At 36.7% G+C, this 24248-nt stretch overlaps 1 protein-coding gene across 1 annotated transcript in view; it reads left to right on the forward strand.

The window, feature by feature from the left end:
* The window catches only part of COG5 (component of oligomeric golgi complex 5), a 177904-nt gene that overhangs the window by 101813 nt on the left and 51843 nt on the right, over positions 1 to 24248 (forward strand). Inside the window, exons 8-10 of the mRNA XM_052681177.1 lie at positions 12506 to 12671; positions 14781 to 14893; positions 14990 to 15067. Coding sequence (XP_052537137.1) covers positions 12506 to 12671; positions 14781 to 14893; positions 14990 to 15067 — 357 coding nt within the window. The remainder of the gene's footprint in view (positions 1 to 12505; positions 12672 to 14780; positions 14894 to 14989; positions 15068 to 24248) is intronic.

The raw sequence follows: 24248 nt of genomic DNA on the forward strand, positions 1-24248 counted from the left end.
GCTCAGCTGTTTTGTGTTGTTTAGTCCTTGTGTGAACTGCTACAACTGTGTGCATGGTTTTAATGGATCAGTTCACTGAGAGAGACTACTAATCTGTAACATTCTGTCAGATGAGTTCTTTGTGTTCAGGATAAACCAAAAACCATGTTTTTAGATCGTGTACATTAATCAAGTTTCAAGCAGAAGGAAAACATGTACAGAGTCAGAAAAACCTTTTCGCATCTGCCAGAAATCCGTGCCAAGTTTCATATTTACTGCACATTGTTTCCAGATGTGCTAAGTAAAATATTGTTGCTATTCCCTGGTATTCTGTATTTTCTGTTTTTGATCTGAGAGATTTGTCTTTCCAGTAAAACTTTACCTGAATTTGATTCAGATTAAATTAATACATTATCCGTGTTACTTTGAGTATCTTTGCAATAGAGGTGAAGTATCAACACTTCTGTTTTGCGATGGAAAACAGAGGCCTAGAGAGATTTGTAATGCTCTTAAGTCTTGCCACACGCAGTAAGCATTACAGCAATAAAAATGGGGATGGAGAGAGAAAGATCCACATACATAACCTGGCCTTCCTGCTGTGTAGGCACATCTGTAGCTCTTACAAAAATTGCTTTGCTGGCATTCCCAAGCAAACACCTTTCCTCAGCTTAAGTACCCGAGCCTTTTAGGCATAGATGGCTGCTTGTTTAACTGCACAGAAGGAAGGAAAGAGGGAAGGAATGAAGGAATTGTGTTCAGTATTTCAGGCCTTGAGTACGGAAGTGCTTGTGTTTGGTATTTTGGGCCTGGAGCACATCTTCGGGGAGTTGGGAGTGAAACCCAATGTCATTCCAACCCTAAAGGGCTTTGAGCTGTTTCTCGTATTTAAAAAGTGCCTTGCCCTGCAGCTCCAGCAGGTCCAGGGGGGTAGCATGCTGTTCTATGCCTTGTCCTTCTGGCACCTCTGTCATCTTTTACCAGCTTATGGGGTCTTATAATTTACTTGAGCAGATCAGACAATTCAATTGTGCTTAGAACTTGAATCTCCTTAAATGGGGATGGTGTGAATCCAAGGCATACAGGGTTTGTGAGTCAAATGGAAGAACAGCTGTAGCCCATGTGGGGCAGCGTGTCCTTGGCACCTGGGAAGCTGGAGTTCATGTGGGGCATGTAGGCCTCAGTGACTTGCTGGTAGTCACATCACAAGCTCCTGAGGCAAAACTCTACTCAGTGAATTGGGTTTTTTCCCCCCATAACTTAGAAACAGATTGAAGCCATTAGAAAAACTGCTGTTTCACTGAATTTTCATTAACTGCACGGCTATTACTTCTTACCACAGAATTAACGTGGTTGGAACTGATTATAAAAATAAGTTTGCCTTCTCTCCAGTGACTTTAAACCTGGGAGCATGGGAGAACAAACAGCATTTTAAAACATTGCATCCTTTCTGTTGCTATTCTGACTATAATGCAGAGGCAGTTTACTTAAGCATCTTTTTTTAATCTTTCTTTTCTGCTACTCAAAGTTATTTTTTAAAATAGAAATAGAGAAGGCAGAAGCAATGATTGCTGCAGGGAAGCACTATGGAAACCTGTCACGACAACAGTTTGAAATGAAAGAGAATCTTCAGCATCTAAAAACTAAAAGTATTTGTCAGATGCTCAAGAGGCAGAGTTGGAGAGAAAGGAAGTGTAAAGGGATGTACTGATAAGAAAATACACATTCTTGCTTTTCACTAAGGGAAAATACATTACTGGGCTTGGCCTTGCGTTCATGTATTTTGCAACGTGTTTATGATCTGATTCCTAAAAATGTCCAATTACTGAATCTGTTCCAATGCTGTGTTGGCAATATTGGTTTTGGTTGATTAGACATATTACAATCAAATCTAACTTGTAAATGTTTCCACCTGCTTTTTCTTTTTTTCCTCAAGAAATTGTGGACAGACATTTCTCTTCTTTGAAATAATTAAACTCAAAACTCAAAATAAGTTATTGGTGATGAGTGCAGCAATATTTAAGTAGGTATACCTTTAGCATAAGTCTCTGTGGATCATTGATTGTCCTTATTTTCCAGATGGAAAACATGAAATAAATGTGAAAGTTGTCTAATATCCCAAGTCAATTGATATTTGTTCCCTGTGCTTTTGACAAAGGAAAACCAAATGCATTTGTTCTTACAGTTCTTAGTAAAAAATGCAGAAGATAAAAAATGACATGAATGTGATGCTGCTAGTAATTATGAGATTGGTGGATTCACTTTCTTTTCCTGTTACATTCATGGTGCATTTTAAAAGTTGTGAACTGTTTCATCACTATGCTGATCCATAACAGTGTAGAAACACAGATATGAATGTGATTTAGAAAGATAGTAGAAATAACAAATGTTTGGAATGCCAGTGATTAATCACTAAAATAAGTACAGTGTCCTAAGGGAAGTCTCAAAAATATGCGGTGATTGCAAATACCATTGAATTTCATTTACCTCTAATCATTCAAGTTCCTGGATGTATTTTGTGACGTTTCTTGGTCACATTCATTACTAGTTAGAAGTATTGGAAAGCAATATTTAGTAAATAGAGAATATGTAAATGAAACTTGATATATATATATATATATATTAAATTGGAGAAATACTGCTTTTCTTAAAACGGTTGTTAAGGAAAAAAGAAAGAATAAAAAGGCTTGTTAGTGGAGAAGTCATTGTAAACTAGCTGTTTCATCTTTGTGCAAGTGGCCATTCTTGTAAAATTAATGGAGATACTATTCTCACATTTTGACTTTTTTACTGCTAGATTATAAAGCCTTGAGAATAACAGACATAGTGATTGTCTCTTTCTGCTGTGAGATTCTGATTTTTTGGATTTTAATGGATCTGTGCATTTATTGAAATGTATATACTGAATTTAGAAACAGATTATGTGATTGTGAGGACTTTGTTTGCTTTCAGCTGTGATGTAGAAAGCTTTATATCACTTTGCCATTGTGCACTTGCCCTATGTATGGGTAATTTAGTAAGCTTAATGTAATTGATGTCCAGCTGTGGGGCAGTATTTTTTAAATTCTTCACTGCTGGTTAATCAAGATGGATTGACAGATTATGTGTCTGGGTTTTTTCCTTTTTTTTTTTTTTTCTTTTCCTGTAGGTGTTTGTGACTCATAAATGCAGAATTAGACCGAAAATCTGTGACTTGAAAATACTCCATTATCCAGTACTGTGCTGTACTTCCTAATGCAGCACAACAAATAGCCTGCACTTTCTGGTGTTTATTTGTAAGGATTTGTTATTCAGTGGCGATGCTAATCTCATCATTTCTGTTCCTGTTTTTATGACAGTGCAAAAAAGTGGTTTATAAATAGTTTCTATAAATGGATATTCCTGAAAATATATCTGATCGGCATAATAGTTCTACCTAACTGTTTTTTATGGTAAAGTATCAGGTGAAAATTGAGAAGTCATTAATGTTTTATATCCCTTCACTGTGTGATGAATCATCACTGAGCTGTTTGCCAAAATCTTTATGTTCTGTTTAGTGACAGTTCTATAAGAGAATCAGCTGGATGATTTTTAAATTCACTCATTGTCCTTTTTTTTTTTTTTTCTTCTGGAAGTTCATCTTGATTAATTTGGCCAATTGCTGACAAAATGTTAACGCATAATCTTCCATTGTTGATGACATTTTAAATACACATTAACATAGAACGTGGTAATGCTTTTCAAAGAATTTAGCTAGCTGTGGTGGTTTTACATATCTTCTGGAATTAGTAGCTATGCATTGTGTGGGTTAGGAAAAAATTACCTTGTGTTTTAGATCTTCCCATTGAGACTAGCAGTTCTGAAATGTGAAACACTTAGTTTGGTTTCATACCAATTAGTAAGTGTCATCTGTGATCACTAAAAAATTATTCCGTGTAGAATATCAGTCATGAAAACAGAGAAATGTTTAATAACATTGAGTTCAGCTTTCTTCTCAGACTGAAATGATTTTAAATTAGAGGCTGCCGCATAATCTGCTATGCTCTGGTTGTCCATCTGTTTAGGTGGTTTCTGTGGACTGGAAGCATGTCAACCGTTACATCTGGGTCAGTTCTGACCACCTTGCTAAACTGAAACTGCACTGAGGCTAGCTAATTTATAAAAGGACAGGAAAGTATCTGATTCTAATGCTTTTTAGGATAATTAATGCAATTATGCTAATTGATTCAGCCATTTGTATGCAGAGAGGCATAGGCCACTGCTATGAGCAGCTCAACTGTGAAAGGCTTTGTAAATAAAATATGCTCTAAGGGGAGGGTGGAGGAGACTGAGGTAACAGTGTGTGTCAGTATGGGAACTAGTAAATAAGTTTAGGAACTGAAGGTAGCTGCCAAAAAAGATATGAATGGAAGGGTCTGTTTTAAGAACAAGACTACAGGAGAGGTGGAGAGTGAAATGGGAAATGGCTAAGGCAGAGCTGCAAAATGAGGAAATGCTGTTTCTGCTGTTCCAAATAAGAAAGGCAAGCTAATATTAGATTTCATTGAAAACAGTGGAGATAAGGCTGGAATGAGAACCATAGAGGTTCTTCTTTGTCACAGATGCTGCAGTGCTTTAATTACAGACGTTTAGACACTGTAGGACAAATGTAATCACCATTAAAATAATGTATTCTTCCTCCAAAGTCCTTGTCCATTCAAGTGTTTTACACCATTTTGAATGAAGTGGTTTCTGTTTGGCTTAAGTGCTCTTAGGTAAACAGTGGGTATGAAATTCTGCCCAGCAGTGACTGACCCAGGCTTTGGTTGGGTCTCCATATAATCCATCCCAGTTTATTTAATTGGTACTTTACTGTGTCTGTCTCCCTTCAAAGCTGTGGCTACACGAAGGTTCTTTCTCTCCAGATAAGATAGTATGTTACTGTTAAATGCCTTTTCCAGACTGTAATTCTATTTGTGGTTTGTGCTGTTGACTGTTGATTGTTAACAGGTTCAGAAGTAATGCAATTAGGTGATCCAAGAAGAACGTATGAGGCATTAATAAGCCACATCTGCATAGAACAGAGTGAAAAATCTGATTGAAAAGCCATGATACTCATCTAAACAAGATAATATAATTCATTTTGCCTTTTTTCTCAGGTTAGGAACCTGTTCTTTGTCTCAGTCTCCTCTGAAAAATGAGTGTTTCATTGTGTTATTGATCTGCTATTCAGTACCACATGAAATTCTGCATAATTGTACATTTGGAGGTGTTCTTATGATAACAAAATATTTAAATTGTTGGGTTATGTTGAAATTGCATACAGAACTGGAAAGCATGTTGCATCAGAAAGTGGAAGTCTTGTATCAAAGTGCTGCAGTTCCTTATGTCCTCTGTGTTGATTGAATCAGGCACTTTATTGTTATTCTTCTCCCCTTTTATCTGCCTTCTTTGCTGCTGCAGGTATTGTCCCCAGTCATTGAAACATGCACATAATAATGGAAAATAATTTGAAATAAAACAACTTTCTAAAATGTGTCATTTTTAACGTATTTGAGGGCACTTTAGAGCTATTGGCAATGTGTAACGCTGATTCTAGAAATTAGATGCTGTCACTTGCATAGGTAATTATTATCTTGTTGCAGAGACTCACAGGGGAACAAGAAAACCCAGATGGTTTTGGTAGGTATTTAAATCGTTTAGAACATACCATTTAAAGGGTGTTTTGTCTGAAATTGTTGGTTTTTTTTTTGTAAACAGAGAAAAACAAACTCGTTACAGCTCTCTGTAGTTCTTATTCCTGATCTTAACTGCTAAGATTGAATTAGAAGTAAAACCTAAGATTTCTGTTGCTTGTAATGGCTTTGTTCAACCAGTTAGCAGAGTGAGCGCATGCATAGTGATATTCTGGGTTGAGAAAAAACATCTGGTCACAACCTGCTATCCAGAAATCAGAAGTACTAATGAGATTTCGTGTTCTTGTGTACTTCAGTTATGGACTTCAGTCAGCAGGTGCACCTTGAAGCTGCATTGGGGCAGGAGAGATGCTACTCTCTAATCCTTGTCAGAAAGCAGTAACTGGGCTTTCTGTAGTGAATCCTCATCTTCAGTTTAACTGCCTACTGCTTCTTTAGGGCTTTAGAGATTGGCCAAGTTGTGTAAGGTGCGAGATGCATTTTAAGAAGTTTGATTTGGCCCAGATACCCCCATGCTCTTATAGGCTGTTAGATTTAGCATTTTGCATGATTTATATTCTGAATTTATACTCTTTCTGAGCACAAATACAGCCTTGTAGGATAAATGTTTTAATTGTAATGGTCTACTTGCTCCAGTTGATCTGTCCTCAGAGGTGCTGGATACTTACTCTCAAATTACTGTCACGTTGATAGCCTAAGGCATGGCAAACTTTGGAATAGAGCTTGATGTTTCATGAGATAATTCTTTACGACAGTTCCTGATGCCTTTCTGTTCCATTAGCTCATAGCCATCTGTTGCTTTGATTACACTATTATTGAGAATAAGTGTTTTGGCAAGCTATTTAGCTGTGTTGAAAAATCTTGTTTCTTTGCTTTCTAGTATTTTATTGCTGCTGTTTTTGTATTTTCTTTCTTTTCTCAACCTTTGTTGTGCAGTGCTTCTTGTTATTTCCTTCTTGTTACTCTAAGAAACAAAAACCTGGCCTAGCTGAAGGAAACAATGACGTTTGTAGCTGTTTTCCTCTTAAAAGTAGCTAGTCCTTCTACACCAGAAAGTTGTGTATTCCAAACACGGGCTGACAGAAGGTAGATAGGATAAGCTAGCCATATTTAAATAGTTACCTTTGGGATTTTTGCCTCTTAAGGCTTAAAATCTGGTGGGTTTTTTTGTGTCTAACCAACTTGTTATGTCAGCTTTGCCTTCAGTAGAAAAATACAACATCTTAACCTCATGCTTCCTCTGAGCACCACGAAGGTCAAAATAAGAACTGGAACATTGTTAGAAAAAAGTCTGTATTTGATTTTACGTTGTCAATTTAACCTTTTCATGTATTGCTTGGATTTTAAAGATAAACAGAGAAAAAGACAGATGGGATGATAATGATCAAATGGATGTGCTTTCCAAAGTAGATTCATTTTTAGAAGTTGTGATATACTAATTAAGTTTTTCAAGGCCTGGACTTTTGGAAGTGAAATAAAATAGTGTTTTTAGAGTACTTTAGAATTAATTGGCATTTAATTTCTACTTTTAGTTTTTTGTTATTTTTTTTCCTGCAATTAAAATAGCAAAGTGGTGCTGCGAAGCAAGAATTCTAACAAGTCTTAGTAAGCTATTAACTGTTCTGTAGGTCATTTTGGGTGGCCTTGGTTTCTTTTACTTCTTACCTTTTTGAGTTCTGTAAATTGAGTTGCAATTTCTGATTAACTTACTTTTTTTTTACACTTGTTATCTGCAAGAGCCTTCTAAGGCCTACCTGTAATTGATATCTGCAGTGCTTACAAAACCTTCCTCAATCACTTCACCTTTAAGTAGTTCTTGTCATTTGGGGTAGAAACTGACAGTGAAAAACTTGCTTGAAGGAAGCAGTAAGATGTACTGTAGCAAGAGGTGAGGAGAAAATAATGTAAGTGAATAGCTGACCAGGGATTTTCAGACTCACAAAGAGTTATTGTTGTCAGAATATGTGTGCGTGCATTTGCAGCATATGAAAAACCTTTGCAGAAGCTATGAGGGATGTTTTTTCAGGTGTCTGAAGCGACCTGTACAGCTGTGCTGTGCTGGAAATTGCAAAAGCTGACTCACAGAAACAAAATCAGCTGTGTGAAGTGCATGTAGGAAATTAACTGAAATAGTTTCCAATATAGTAAATCTACTATCAAATAAAATTACTTAATACAAAGTGCAAGTCATAGTTACTCCGAAGTACCATTCTGGAAGCTGCTTTTTTTGTTTGTGTTTTGTTTTGTTTTTAATTTATTCCTGTGGAACCAGTGGAAGGGGACTGTGTGGAGCTTGCTGGGGGTCCATCCCCATGGGGATCCACAGTTAGCTCCACGTAGTCCCCTTCACAATAACTTTTATATTCCCAGTCAGTGAATGTTTGTAAGCTTGCAGGTTTGGTTATTTCAGTTTGTGCTCTCTTCTTCTCTTAATGTATGTTTATTTTTTTGAGGACTGGGGAGCGTTGTGTCTTTGTTCAAAATATTGCTCATGGTAGTTCCTGCTTGCCGTAGCACCAGACCACTCTACTGAAGTGATACCTGGAATTTATGAATGTGTCAGTAATCATGACTGTTCCTTTAGCTAAGCAACCTATATAATTCTTTTTATATTTTGTCATGCTGTCTGTGTGTGTGTATGGGACATGGTAAAAGTTTTACTATAAAAGACATAAAGGTATGGTATTACATTGAAATCACAGCTGTTCTCTAATGTCTGCGTACATTTTATATATAGATTAAGTGAGGGATTGGTCAGAGCTTGACTTCCCTGTGTATGGTGCTTCTGAACAGTTGAGCTGAGGAGAGTTTCCTTGGAGGGCTATTCTGATAACGTGGTACTGGCACTTCTGAAATGTGACGACCAGACTGTTACTTACCTAGCAGTAACTCGTCATGAAGTTTTGATAGTCAAACATAGTGTAGGACCAGATATATTTATATATTTTGGGGAATTCATTGATGAACATTGATAGTCCACACAGGTAAAAACCCTGCAACATTGGGTCATATGGACAGATTTGCACTATGTAAAGAAACAGATGCTGAGTTCCTTGGGACTGCACTGTCTGGGGAAGACCAGGACACATGGTGAATCCCATGCCCAGAGAAGATAGAATGTTAATTTGGAAGCTGTGTTTTAGGCACTTGAGCTAATTAATTTTGCCTGTCATCTAAGGTTCTTATTTTCAGTTCAGCCTTATGTTAGGGATCTTCTTGTCCCAAGATTAGCTCGGTGTCATCACCACACTTTTTTGTGAGGCTTGCTCATCCAAGCTGTTTTTCTAATAACGAAGAAGAAAATTGCTTTTTATTTAGCCACGCTTTCAGAAAATTGTTCAGATAATGCTAGTGCCAGTGACAAGATAAAAACCTATGGTGGTGGACGTTAAAAAATAGACAATTGCAGTGTTGATAGGGAAAAAAAAAGACTTGGTTTCATCATAGGAGACATTTATGAATTAGAAATTTTGTAGGTATTCATGTATGTTAAGTCTTCTTTTTTTCTATCTGCTCTTCACAGGGATATTATCTCTCTGGGAAAGGAAGTAACCAAATAGGGTTCTACTCTGCAGAATAAATGTTGTCTTGGACGAGGCAGGATCTTGAGGTTATTGTGTCTACTTCACTTCCCTTGAAAACAACCACATGATAAGATCATGAAAGCAAAATAAACATTCATACTGAATGACTACAGAACTATTCCAGGTCACTTCTTTTTGCCCTGCCTGCGATGTTTTACAGAACCAAGTGGGATGGAATAATATCAATTGAAAATGAGTCTGCTAAAATTAACAGTTTTGAGGATTGAGAAAAGGAGCATTTGGTACGAGGGTACCATCTCTGTGTTCCTGGTGCTAATGGGTGTCTTCATGTTCGAGAAAAATTGTGACAATCTCGATTCTCAAAAATGTTTAGCTTTAAGGTTTCTCAAGTAGAGAAAAAATATTACAGGCAATTTCTTAGAAAGAAAGTCTGTTGGTGGTGGCAAATTCTGCAATACTGTTTGTCTAATTTCTTTTCAGTGTGTTTTAATGATGAACAGTCTAATTTTGAGGTGTGTATGCAATCTTGAATATATTTTTCTTGAATGTTTATGTTTCCTTCTTGCTTTATAATGTTTTATTTCTACATAATACAATTGTTCCCAAGAGGTGTTCATTTTTGTTGGTTTTGTTTTTAAAATGTATTGTCTAAGCCTAGAAATTAGCTGTGCATAGCAAATGCAATTCTCTTGGGGCTAGTGCTGAACCCACAATGGACTTCATGTTGCCTGCTGTGGGCAAATGAAACACATGTTTTTGTGGTGAGATTAGCATTGTGTATGTTTATAATATCAGGGTTTTAATGTATCTCTAATCCCAGTTACACAGGACAAATACATGAACTAGAACCCCTCTGTCAGGAGCCATTCCACAGCTTGAAGGAAGAAGAAGTAGGGCATCTGTGTAATTTTTGTTTTTCCATTTGCTGCTAAATTTCAAAGATACTTTAAGTGCATAGCAGGTTTCCATTAATGCGTTTGGGTTATTCCCTAACTATTCCTAACTTCAGAGTGAATTGTTTGACATCCTCCATCTAAAACCAGGTCTTCTGAAACAGAGTCCAGGCTCTGTGACAACACATTCTTATTCCTTTCTTGACCAGCAGCAGGGTTAGTTTGCTAATCTGTGGGAGCACTGAGGATTTTTATAGGTGTTGCCTATTTATCAGGAAAGTATTTGACTATAGGATATTTGAAGCTGCATAAACAGTGCTATGTTTGCCTTTTGATGCTATTCTTTCCTTTGTTGTCAGTTAATATATGAGCATTTACTGATATCTGACTGTTAGTGTTGCATTAAGGTGGTATTGATTTTTCTTTAAAGGCTGTGTCTGGATTTAAAAATTTTTAAGTAGCCTGTAGAAATCAGAACAATTTCAAACTTATAAATGGGATGTGTGCTTTCTTGCTTTTCTTCCTTTCAGTTTCACTCTCTTTTTTCTTTTCATTCTATTTCCCATTTACTTCCCATTTATATTTTCTTTCTGTTATTCATTCTATCCCCAAATTCCCTTCTTGCATTATACTATCCTTCATTTTCTGATGTCTCATTAATCTTCCAGTCTTTGTGGCTTACTTTTCCACCTCCGCAAGCACACCCACAGGATGCCTAGAAATTTTACAGCGTACCCAATTGTCAGAAAACTAAACCTACAAGTCCCAGACCCATCATACTATGCTAGGAATGCTTGTTAACGCCCACACTGTTTGGGAAAAGAAACTGGTACAGTTAGTGTAAGGTCTGCAAACCATACTGTATGCCTAATATTACATTGCTTTTCACTAAACGTGGGACCTCCTCATTGGGATTGAACAAGGAAATAGGATCTAGCTTGTTTGCTTTAGCTGTTATTCTGATCTTCTTAGTTACACAAAAAAACTAAAAAGAATGCCATGGACATGGGCTTATATAGCACTGTCACCTATGAAACAATAGCTTTGGGGAAAATGAACTGTTCATTAATAGATTGGGAAATCGCAGTAAGTGAATGTACTGACAAATTCTCAGTCCAGCAGCCATATCATAGCTTTGCTTATGTGGCATCAGTGCAAGGTTCTCACACTTGGGAATTAGATGAGCACATCCACTTTTTTTCACTCATTGTCTGACTGAAGAAGACTGTCACCTGGGGAAGGTGAAGCATAGTTGTGTAAGTCTTTCAGTAGAAACTCCTTTAATGTTAAGTCAGCAGCTGCTATTGCTGCAGCCAGAAGCAAGAGCAGTGTGATGGCACGGGGCTTCAGTGCTAGAGAAAAATTAAAGTGGGGTTTCTAGTGAGATGTGCCAGTGGTCTCAGGTGCTTCTGTCCTGTCTGGGTGCAAGGATTTCTGTTGAACCATGTTCTTTTCTGCTGGCAGAGGTCACTAAGAAAAGTGGCAAAAAGTTGCATCTCTGATGTATGAATGATCATCTGATCTCCCCCTCCACTAATTGCCTACAAATTGTAAAGAAAAAAGGAGCAGTCAATGTTTGAATGACAGTGCTTTGTTCCCAGAGGCAGTAAGTCCAGGCTTTTTTATTGCTGAACAACACCTGTGCGAATGGGTAGTGTTGCTCAGTGGAATCTTAATAAAAGGTCTCTGAAACAATGGACCTGAAAAGTTTTTGGATAATTTTTTACTCTCTTGTATTTTGGAAAAGCTTCCAATACATAGCTTTTTTTTTTTTCTTCTTCTTCTTTTTCTTTTCCTTTCCCTTTTTTGTCAAGCTTTAGAAGTAATCACTGTGTTGCTTTGTATTCCTAATTCTGCTATGAGTAATGTAAGAATGTGACATTTAATATCAGCACTACAAGTAGAAATGTAGAAATACAGTCTTTATTTCTGTGTCAGTCAGTAGTGGGGTCTTGACCTGATTGCTTCTGCTTGCCCTAGGGTTACTATTTTCTTTTTTAAGTCTGTATGAGATTTAATCCACTGTTTAGCACTTAAATGACAGCACTGTAACAAATATTATGTGTTGAAACAATTGCACCATAGCTGATTATAGCTATACTGTAACTAACCTAGGAATTATTGAATCAATCACTGGTAACCCACCTTAGGATATATTGCCAACTGTGCTTCCAATTTCCATTTTTCTGTTCTTCTTATTCAGAGGATACTGCCAAAGGAAGCAAAGCTAAGCATTGCTAAGGAGACAAAGGAAATCATCCCTCTCCTTTACTCTGTCATCTTTTATGCATACAGCTTATTTAATGTTAAATGAAATGGATTAGAAGTCTGAACTTTAAGATGAACTTATCCTGTAAAATGATTTCTAGATCATGAGTGGGGAAATCCATATTGCAGTTAAAGGTCCTTGACATTTTTGAAAACCTTCTTTCTCTAGAGTCCTACTCAAGTGGGGACTGCTCTTCAAGTTTTTTACAACCTTGGAACTCTGAAGGATACCATTGCTAATGTGGTGGATGGATACTGCACAGTGCTGGAGGAGAACATAAAAAATGCTTTGGATATCAAAGTACTGACCCAACCATCTCAAACTGTTACAAGAGGTATGATATTTGTTTTACCGAGAATTGTACCTGGTTTGCTTTAGTAGAAAAAGATACTGTATCAAGTAGAAGAAACTCACATCCAGACCTGTCACAGGAATGTTTCCCTCCTTGCTTTAGCCAGTAGTTATGTCTTAGAAATCATCCAATACAAAACTCAAACTGAGTCTGTTGTTATTGTGCTCAAAGATTTTCCCTTATTTTTTCATCCTTATTTTCCTCACTTGCCCAGGAAGTTGTCCTCTTTAGTTTACAATTTTGCAGCCTTCTCTTATGAGTTTGAAATGGAAAGATGAATTCAAATTTTGCTTTCTTTGTGTTGGTGAAAGTATGGATAGAGATTGTCTGCAAGCAGTGGAACAAACACGAGACAACATTGTGATGCTTTTGTCAGATGGAATTCCTTTCAAGGCATTATTTTTAACACAAGAAAATGTTGCACAGTTTCCACATGTAGTTCCTACATGTTAATTCAGAAACCGAAGAATACTGAGGAGTTATGGAGGGACAAATTTGAACATTGGCAACATCACCGAATCACATCATGTAATAGATGAGGTTGCCAGGGACCTCTGGGTCCAACTCCTTCAGCTCCCTGCTCAAGCAGGGGCATGCAGAGCATATTCAAAAGGTGGCTTTTGAAGATCTCCAAGGAGGAGACTCCACAACCTCTCTGAGCAGCCTGTGCCAGTGTTCCAGTACCTCCACAGTAAAGAAGTTCTTCCTGATGTGCAGTCAGAAACTGTTGTGTTCCACTTTGTGCCCTTTGCTTCTTGTTCTTGGACTGGTTCCATCTTCATTACACTCTCCCTTCAAGTATTCATATGCATTGATGGGCATCCTCTTCTCCAGACCGTACAGTCCCAGCTCTCTCAGCTTCTCCTTGTAGGAAAAGTGCATCAATCCCTTCATTAGCTTGGCCTTACCTGAACGCTTTCCAGTATGTCCATGTCCCTCTTTGTCCTTGAGAGCCCATAACTGGACACAGTACTCTATCTATGGCCCACCAGGGCTGAGTATAGGGGGAGGATTAGCTCTCTTGACCTGCTGGCAACACTTTTCCTTATGCAGCAAGGAATACTGTAAACATTTTCTTTGTGGCAAGGGCTCATTTCTGGCTCATGTTCAACCTGGTGTCCACGAATATCTCTAGCTCCTTTTCTGCAGAGCTGCTTTGCAGCTGAATGGCCCACCGTTGTTTTGTTTCTCAAAAGCAGTGCTCACTCCACACAGTTTTGTGTCCTTTGTGCATTTATTCAGGATTTGCTCTATCCCATTCCCTAGATCATTTATGAAGATGTTAAACATGGCTGAACCCAATATTGACTCCTGGGATTCTCTACTCATTACTAGACTCCAGCTAGACTTGCTCCACTTACTGCCATCATCTCAGCCTGTTCATTCAGCAAGTTTTTGATCCACCTAACTGTCTACATATCCAACCTATACTTCAGCAGGTTATCTATCAAGATCTCAGAGGGGACAGTGTCAAAAGTCTTACTGAAGTCTAGATAGAGAATATCCACTGCTCCCCTTTCATTCGTCAGGTTTATGATTTCAGGTTGGTCAGGTATGACTTCCTATTGGTGAAACCATGCTAACGACTCCTGATGATTTTCTGCTCTTTCATGTGCTTGGAAATGATAACTAGGATTAGCTGTGGTGAAAATTTAACACTTTTAAAAAACTTGCAGCAATTTTGGGGTCTGAAATCACTATCATAATAAATACAGCCCCCTCAAGGAGATTGATGGTATAGAAATTGCATGCTCTTCAGCTGGAATTTCATTTCTTTCAGTTCGCCTGTATATTTAAGTTCTGAGCTGAGATGGCTATGTCTTGCTATGGATGCTGCAGCATGCCCATTGATGTTTCTGTGGAGATATGAATCAGTAAAACAGATAATAGTGAGTTATCCTTGTTGAACTTTAGCATTTGATTGAAGTTTAGAAGTTAAAACAGCCAAAGCCATTCACAAAGCTTTGTTTCACAGCTACTGAAGGCAGCTCTGGTCTTTTTTAAAGGAAATTTCTTATGCCAGTCTATGTATTTTATGTTTCACATGTGAAATCTGAACTGTGCTATTATTTGTTTTTAAAACATATTTAGGTGGCCCTGGTAGAGCTGCTATGCCAACACCTGGGAACACAGCAGCTTTTCGGGCAGCTCTCTGGACCAACATGGAGAAACTCATGGATCAGATCTGTGCTGCTTGTGGACAGGTACTCAGCAGCTAATTCCTAATTGCTTGTGAGGCAGTTTCATATACAAGATATTTGAAGATGGCACTTTTCCTCCCAATTAATTATTTCTTACAGGTGCAGCACTTGCAGAAACTATTGGCAAAGAAAAGAGATCCTATTTCACATGTCTGCTTCATTGAGGAAATAGTTAAGGTAAAGTTCCAATTTAGTTAATTTAATTTAATTTAATTTATCAATATGTTTTAGTAATTGTGATAAGGAAATCACCACGAGAGAATGCTTTTGTTTGAAATTTTAGATCTTGATAACAATTCTATAATTATAGTAATGGGAAAGCACTGGAAGTCAAAGTAACGCTGAAAGCTTTATTTATGGTCTTTGGATTACATCTGTAGGGTAGAAACATTATTTTTACAATAATTTCTTTTGTTTTCTTTAAAGGGAGCTGATAAGGCACCACTGTCAGTTTTTATTACTGATCATTAATGTCATTCCATAAAATACCATGTGATTTGAGCAATTAATTAAGTCTGTTAGTTTAGCATAGAAAAATGTTTCTTCATCTAACACTTTCAGCCATCTGTTTCTCTACTTCTTGGCAATATTTTCCTTGAAAAATAATCATGGCTGTTCTTTTGAATACCTATTCCTTTCCATTCAATTTCATTGTTTTCTACTCGTATTTGGGATAATTTGATTAATGGTTTCTTTCAGTGTTAGGAACAGTAGCTGAAGCTTCTGAAGCTCTTTCATCAACCTTGGTAGATGAGAGGAAACAAAAACAAAAGATGTGTTTACGCAGACATCTCTTTTTCCATGTATATGACTGGATTTTTAATTTACATGAATTTAATTTTTGAAATACACTGGGGAAACTGTTCACATGCAAATGTGGTCTTCTCAACAGTAAAAGCAGCCAGTGGAGGTTAAGCACAGTGTATAAGTTGATCTGTCAATTAAACCGAGCTCCAAAAGGTGTTGCATAGAGCATTTCTTTTCTGTGGGGTGATTTAATATCCTCTTTCTGTGTTGAAAAAAAAAAAAAAAAAAAAAAAAGCAACACCAAAACAACAACAAAAAAACAGCAAACACAGAAAACAAACCTAACAACAACATCATCCACAGCTCAAAAAGCTTAGAAAGTTTAGCTGCTTTTTTTTTTTTTTTAATGTTTTGTTTGGCAAAAACAGCTATTGCTGCATGTCATTCAGTAGATCAGCTTTTTTTTAAAGAGAAGCTTAGAAACCTGGAGACAGAAGGAGGAACTCTGGAAGATTCTGGAAAACCTGGGGTGGAAAATGAGCGGAGATAAATGAACTTGCAATGTCTACGACTGTCTCCCATCTTGACCCTGTGCCTTCTCAGTTTCATTCTCCTCTTTGGTAGAACAGCAGTTGAGAAGAGGATAGGAGGTTTTCCAGTTGTTGAGGATGGTAATAAAGGGAAGCCAAAGAAAATCTTGTATTGTTCTCGAGAAAAATTAAACATGCAAAAGTAATTTCAAAAGAGGCTAGATGCAGAATGGAAAAAAATTGACTAGAAGATAAAAAGCTTTAGGGCTGTGGTGTGCTAGGCTCACTCCATGTTACCTTTCGTAACCTTTCCTTCCCACAGACTTTGTATCACTGGATTACATCTAAGTGACAAATCGTATTTCCCAAATGAAGTCCATCTGTTTCTTTACCCACAATTGTCCATGTTCAATGAGTTTACTCTTCAACAGCTATTTTGGCGATGGTTGTCATTCTCTGTGAACCTTAGCTAAGGAGCACTGGTACATCCTTGTCCAGGTCTACTAAAACTCTCCTAGCATGACACGGTACTACCAAAAAGGTATGGCTCCAGCCTACAGATGGGTGAAGTCATGCCATACAGTACAGCTGTTTTTTAGACAAAGTCAGACACAAACTAGATGCTGCTGAAATTCAGGAAAGTACGTGCAGGTAGCCAGATGGGAGAGTGTGGATTGTTGTGTACACTGAAATTAGAAATAAGTAAGAAAGTGGTAATTTGCCATTTACAAATGAAGATTCCATCTATTATTAATCCTAACTGAAACAATACACTTTCTACAGAAGATGCTTTGTAGTGGCAGAAAAGTTGTATTTCCTTTATCATATTCAATTTCATTAATAAATGTAGCAAATAAGCAAAACAAACTGAAGGTACTAACATTAAATTCATTCTCCAGGGCAGCATGCCCACACCAGAAGATAGGAAAAAATCATCCATTCTACAGTCTGTGCACTAATTGCTGTTACTGATGTCAACATTATGATTATAGTCATCTTCTGCAGCAGCTGCAGTACCACTTTGCCTGTCCATCTGCTTCCTTGTTTTGATTACTGCAGTGTTAAGTATCGTCCTAGGAAGAATAAGAGGAGACCCAGCTTTTTGAAAGCACAAGTCCTTGGAAGCAACTTGCTTTTTCTTTTTTAAATCATTGTCTTTTTTTCTATTAGGATTTTTTTTTGTCTTCCTCTTCGCTGCCTGCATTTTGTTAATTTTGTGTTATGATCTCAAAAGTGTGCTTTCTGGCCTTTTAATTACCTGTTACCATACTCATTCTCAGTAGCGTTGTACCCTGTTATATCCAAGTATCCAAAGAATAGTGAAAAAAACTCAACAAATTAATTAAAGGATTCACAAAATCAACAGAAAAGAAAACAAACGATAACAACATAAAATAAATAAATAAAAACTAAAAAATCTGACTGATAGAGAAACTGAGGCATAGAACTTTATAAATTTATAAGTACTGCTGGTCAGCATCAAGACAATGACAGTACCCACATCTTTTCTACATTGTGGTTTCTCTTTTTAGTAACAGAATTCAATTTCTTTTTTTTTTTTCACTGTTAAATATGGTCAAGAGTAAAGTTGGCATACCCAGACTTGCATGAGTACCACAAAGAATCTGCAGATGGAATTTATGCTCCTGTTTGTTCCACTTCTCCCCTTTGCACATCTGGATTCTCACATTTGTCCTCTTCCACGGCATGAAATGAGTGCAAAGGAATTTAAATCTCCTTTGAAAAGGACATGTGCCCTGATAGTACCTTGTCCCATTTCATACTAGTAATGAAATATAAATTCATTTTTGATCTGTAAATACTGAAATTATAATGTGCATTTCCTAAAAAATGACCTAGAGATATTTAAAGGAGAGATACACTTAAGACTGAATTGACTTCTTTTTTCCCCCTAGTCTATGAGTAGACTTCTTTAATGACTTGATCTTAGTTGATAAGCAAAGCTAAGAATTCAGAAGTCATAAATTCTGATTTATGGTTTTGTGGAAAGAAGATTTAATTATGTACTTTTTTAAAAAAGATTTTTTTTAAAAGAATTTTTTTTTTCCATACTCTTGAGGATCAGACATGATTTAAACAACGTAAAGTTGATATTTTTGTTCACCTAATGTTGGGCTAGTTTAATCACTTCTCTTAGTTGCTTAATTTACCTTCAAAGAGCTAATAGGTTACTCCAGTTTACTCTGCTTTATTTCTCTATGTGTAGTGACTAATCGTGCTTCAGCTATTTTAATACCTAAACCACAACTGACTTCAGTGTAAATCACAGCAGAGCACATCATCCTATGACAGCCAGTTTCCTAATTGGAGATAAGAATCTCTCCTAGCCCCTTGTGGAAGATTTGGAAATGAACTCTGATCCTTATCTATTTTGGGTCTGTCACTCCTACGTAGGCATCAGTGAAAAGTTCTGCAAAGTGAGAAACAACCCCGAAAGTGACAAATGATTGTCTGGGGGGTGTTGGGCTGGTCAGTAGGTAGAGTGAGCCGAATTTGTCACTAATGGGAAGAGGTCAGGAAAGACGGGCACTGTCCGTGAGAGAGCAGAGCTGCCTTTGATCCCTTTTGATCAGCTGATGTCCACATTTTTAACAGCTCAGGAAGACAGCAAAACCTGTCATTTATGTAAGGCTTTGGGTAAAAGAGGGAGCTGAGAGTTACAGGGAGTGTTATTCTGTGTTTTGTGGAGGGCTTATATCATTGCCTCTCCTGGTGAATGCTTGGTGAGTAAGCAGGCTATTTTCTTGAGTTGTCAGCACTGTCAGTATGAGGTGTTAACGATACAGAAGGAAATGTCCTCATAATTACATCAGATAAGGAAAATAAATGGAAAATATAAGTGTTTATTTCCCAAAACTTACATTTCACCTTATTTTTTCTCTCCTGTCCAAACTTGTTAAAAAGATGTCACTGCTTTGAAGTTATTCACATCCTAACATCACATGTTCACATTCAATTGACTCAATTAAAATAATCCTAAGTGGAAAAAATTAAAAATAATCTAATTACTGCCTTACTTGAATTCACAGAATAATCTTTCACCTATTATTACAAGTATGTGATTTATTTTCTAGCATCTTTTGTAGAAGCAGAGTTGGATTATTTTCTTCTGGTGCATCATTTCTGCTGTGGTTTCTGTTTATTATTTAAGCATTAGCAAGACACTTTGGGGAGATCTGAATACAGGTGAATGAGCAGGTTTGTCATCCCCAGCATACTAAAGATGCTGTAAATTTGAAAACTACAGATTTTCCTGCTGACTTCTGTTGCAAGATTTCTCTTTAAAAAAAAACAAAAACAAAAACAACTTTTACTAACTACAGAGTCTTACTTCTTGTTTTAAATGGATCCACGTGTCCGCAGCCAGCCTTATTAAAAGTAATTCAGTTCTAATTCAGATGGGAGGAACAGAGCCCATGTAATGGTCTTCTAATGACACTGTGTTTTCTCTAGGACTTTAATTCTGTTTGCCAGAAATGTGCAGCTCTAAATGGTGTCAAGGCTGCATTGGTTGGTAGATTCTAATGACCTATGCTCATTTACACTTCAATTTTGTTGGGGTCTGTGCCGATTGTAGTCCAGACATAACTGAAAATTATTAAGTCAGCTAGACTACAGTCAGGTTATTATTAGAAAAAAAATACATTTGATGTCAGTGTCATCTTTTATCATCCATTCTTGTCAGTCTTAACCTGAGCCACTGGGGTTGAATGGACATGATAACAAACTACCCCTTCATCCCTGGGTGAGGTACATTACAGTCAAGGTGAAAGTGTGGAGTTACAGCTATGCATACTAAATCAGTTCTGTAGGCAGAAAGCAGCTGCCAAGTCCCTTGGGTAGTTACTGGCTTTTGGAAACACTGACTTCATTTACATCCAGTTGATGCATATGTTGCAGAAGCGTGGAAGAATTAATGTTTTTTTAAGTAGTTTTGATGATAGAAGACATTGTTTAAGACCTAGGTACTTTTGTTACTTGCAGATGCATTTTTCTAAGGAGTCACATAGGAATTCTTATATTGGAACTGGGAAAAAGCACGCTTCTTATATTCTAGTTAAGAAGCTAGTATTTAAAAAAAGAAAAAAAGATCTTTTTTCTTTTGTCTGATGCATAAAGAGGCCTTTTTAAAATGTTGCTCTATTGTTGGAAGTCTAGAAACTATTACACCTTGGTATAAGGTGATCAACACTGTAATTAAATTCTATGCCCTACAGTAAAACAAAAAATCAAGGTCATTTTTAAAGTCATGATGTCATTTATTGGCATGTGTTCACCTACAACATTCTAATGTAGACAATGTTAAAAATTCATATGCCCTGATCTTTTTTAAAATTTAATCTAGACTACTTTGAGAAGCTGGACAAGGTTTATTTGACACACTGATCTTTTTCTTTACTGATTAATTGCACTACTGAGTGCAGCGTGAGTGTGATGGTGTTTTGTTCACAGTCTAGCATTTGGTTATGTTGTTGCTATAGAAATAGTGCAAATAGATTTCTTTATTTCTGTCCCATAAGATGTTGCTGTACAGAATTCTTGAATCATTTGCATTCTTGCTTTATTGGTGGGAAAGTATTTACACTGTCCTTTAAATGTCTTCTGTTGTTAGAACAGTGTTCTTGAGTCCTATATTTCCTTATGGCCTTTGATTACAGATAGAGAGCACTGTATGTATTAGTATGCAAAGCCTGATTTCAGGAGCCTGCAGCAACTAGCTGCATGGTAATATTCAGTTTATTGTTTTACATTTCAAAGGGTCTTCACAATAAAGATATTTTCCACATTCTATTCAGAGTATCAAAATTTCTACAGGAAAAAATAAATTGGAAAAGATTGTAATGAAGGGGAAGCCAGTTTAGAATCAGTGGGTCAGATTTATTATTTAAATGTTGGAATAGCTATTTCAGACAAACACAAATATGATAATTCACAGATGGGAAATTATACTCATTTAGTTCTAAATTTACAGTGTGGAGGAAATAGAGACATTTGTAAAAATAAGTATATGTCTTTTCAGCATTTTATTGCATTCCTATCTAATACCAAATAAGGGGGTATTTTCTTTCTCATTCATTGAATTTAGATTTCATGTCAGATGCCAAATAGTTATATAAAGAACACAGCTCAAGAGAGTTCATTTCTGTAACAGCAAAGTTAATGAGGAGCTTGGTAGGTTTTTTTCTAAATGGGATAAATTGTTTGGCTTTTATTTTTGAGGTAACTTTAAGTCAGGTTTCCAAGCTGTAACATTGATATTATTGTAGGCTAACGGTGGATACAAATCTTCAAATATCATTCCTCCTGTGGTACTGGTACTCACTCACTACTATTTGTTGGTTTATTAACTTAATAGTAGCTATTAGCTGAAGATGGGTTATGCTTTTTGAACTATGAAATCAACTCATTCCATGTAAGTGGGGAGTTCTAGCACTTGGATTCTGTTAGTGTGGTGGTTTGTTTTTTTTTTCCAGTGAAGACAATCTTGTGATCTGGTAAACAAGGAACATTCACCTAAATTTTCAATCTGTACAGCTGAGTAATAGTGTCACTTTGCACTCCTGACTTGACAGCCTACAATCTGTGATACGACTCATTGAGAGACTACTGGGAAAAAGAAAGGATTTTTAATATGCCAGTATGCATGTATTTTTCTTCTTCATTTCATACTAATATATCAATTCTTAACATAAGGCATTGCATAGAAGATAGCAGTTTGCATTCTCTGTGTGCTATAACAGCCCTTTTTCTTGAAGCTCTGAATCTCAGCTTTTTATAAGCATAGAATTGTTGATGTGTGGCCTAGAGTCTCTTCTGGAAAGGTTAGTAGGCTGCTTTCAATTCAACATCTACTAAATGTAGGCTCTTTCTGAGCGAGGCTATCAAGATTGCTAAACTTTTGCCATTACATATTAAACTTGCATAGTTACCTGTGTTTATGTTTCTATAAGACCCCATTTTCTTTTTTAGAGTAGGAAGATTTACTTAAGAGACCCTTATCTTAAAATACAGTTTGCTAATCAGTGTTTGCCTGGAATGCACAAGGCATGTTGGGCTGAGCTTTCTTGATCTGAGACAAATGAGAAGGATGAATCGGCACATCCAAATGTCTCCTGGCCCTGTCATTATTCAGCATTATCATGCATTCCTCGTAGTTTTATCTAAAGAAAAACTTTCAGGGGTGGAAATTTCGGCATATCATTGCATGGTATTGACCACAGTAATTTCATGGTAATAGTCAAAACTAAATAATTGAAGGGAAAAAAATATTTTTGCTGATTGTTGATTATGGCGCTGGTTCAGCAAAGCACTTAAGAACATTCTTAATTTCATGTAAATAAGAAATACAATGAAAGTCAAACAATCTGCCTGAATGTATTCCGATGAGGGTAAAATTTGTTGAATTATATCTTACACTAATGGCTTTTTTGCAGTAATAAAGTGAGCCCTACTACTGAGAAAATTAATTGCCATTTGTGGTCCATCCTAATGGACTTGTTTTCTCTGATTTATGTGTGTAATTTCCATGAAAAAGTATTTCCTATGTGAATGGAGAGTGTGACTGAGTACCTATTTTTTAATAAGAATCAAAAAAATTAAAAAACTGTAGTGGGTGGATCAGACTGGAATATGTTGTGTTTTTCTGTTTTACACAGATGCAGTTTGATTTTCTGGGAGTAATCTTTTCAGAAGTAGCTATCTGCTTATAGTTCATATGTTTTTCAAAAGCATGTTTATTTCCCAAGTTCTTGACTGCTGTGCAGTAGCTCAGAATTGCAAAAGGCTGCTCTAGTTGATGTTAGTGGGCAGTTGTTCTGTTTATTCTATCGGCGAAGAATTGACAAGAGGAAGACAGAGCCCAGCTATCTTTCACTACCTGCAAATTTGCATAGAGGCTGCTAAATTGAGTGCCTGATCAGCTCTGTTAGTTCTGGGAAAGAAAGTGGTCACTGGGCACAGGAACAGCAGACAATGTTTTTGATTCTCAGCAAGAAGAGATAGATCACTAGTTTGTTCAGAGTAGTTCAGATAAAGGAACATTTTTGCCGTGGATTTTTATGAGAAAAAATAGTTCTGTGGCTGATCCAAGCCCATTTGTAGTGGTGCAAATTATGATTTCTGTGTGGATTCTCCCTACTGTGAGATCAGAATGAAGGATGGATCGGATTTTGGGTAAAAATCCTGTTTAGCTATTTTATTTCTGTAGTTGGTTGAAATTAATGTTTGTACGTTTAATTCAGTTGTACACTAAAATGGGAAAAATATATATATGTCAACCTGAATCTTGCCCGTCTTGAGTATTAGATACCGTCAATCACAGTTAAGACTTTTGTTGAGTAAAGAATATACTGCATATGAAAAGAGGAAACAGCATTATATTAAGTGCTAAGGTGTAATAATTTCCTTCTGAAAGACTTCAAATTATGTAAGGATTTTGGTATACAATGCAATAAACACATGGAGCAATTTTGCCCCAGATAACAGTAATGTTAGACTATCTCATTAGACCTCTTAACTTCCAAATGTTTGTGTGTTTTCTGCATTATTAAACATATCCTCTGATGGGGGCTGGGGTAGAATATGACAGAATTGTGATCTTTATCCAGTGTTGTTGGTTATGGAATAAAAAGCTGATGGAAAATGATTGCCACAGAGCTGAAAAGATAATCGGATGCAGTTCATTACTCATCTTGTCAGCTGCTCCTGCTACAAGGGATTGTATCACAAGATGTTAATCTGCCTGTGACTAGATTTCAAAGCAAGCGTTCTTATTTTGGGGAGGGTAGAGCTTCTTTTAGTTTTACACAGTTTTCGTAAGAGAAATGGAACATTCCCAATTTAAAGTCTCAGAATGTTAATTGATGAAAAATATTAGCACATCATTGTGGGTTCTGCTACAGAAATATGATGATGTGCTACAAATGCTGTTTAATTGCAGAGATTGTTCTTTTTAAGCTAGTGATGAGGTTGTGTATCTACAGAATAGTGACAGTCTGTTGAGACACCAAGCACTGAAAGGCATCAAGTGTAGACACAAGACAGGTTTGCACCAAAGAGAA

This window comes from Tympanuchus pallidicinctus, unplaced genomic scaffold (genome assembly GCF_026119805.1).
Source record: "Tympanuchus pallidicinctus isolate F22 unplaced genomic scaffold, pur_lepc_1.0 scaffold19, whole genome shotgun sequence".
In the NCBI taxonomy this organism is placed as follows: domain Eukaryota; kingdom Metazoa; phylum Chordata; class Aves; order Galliformes; family Phasianidae; genus Tympanuchus; species Tympanuchus pallidicinctus.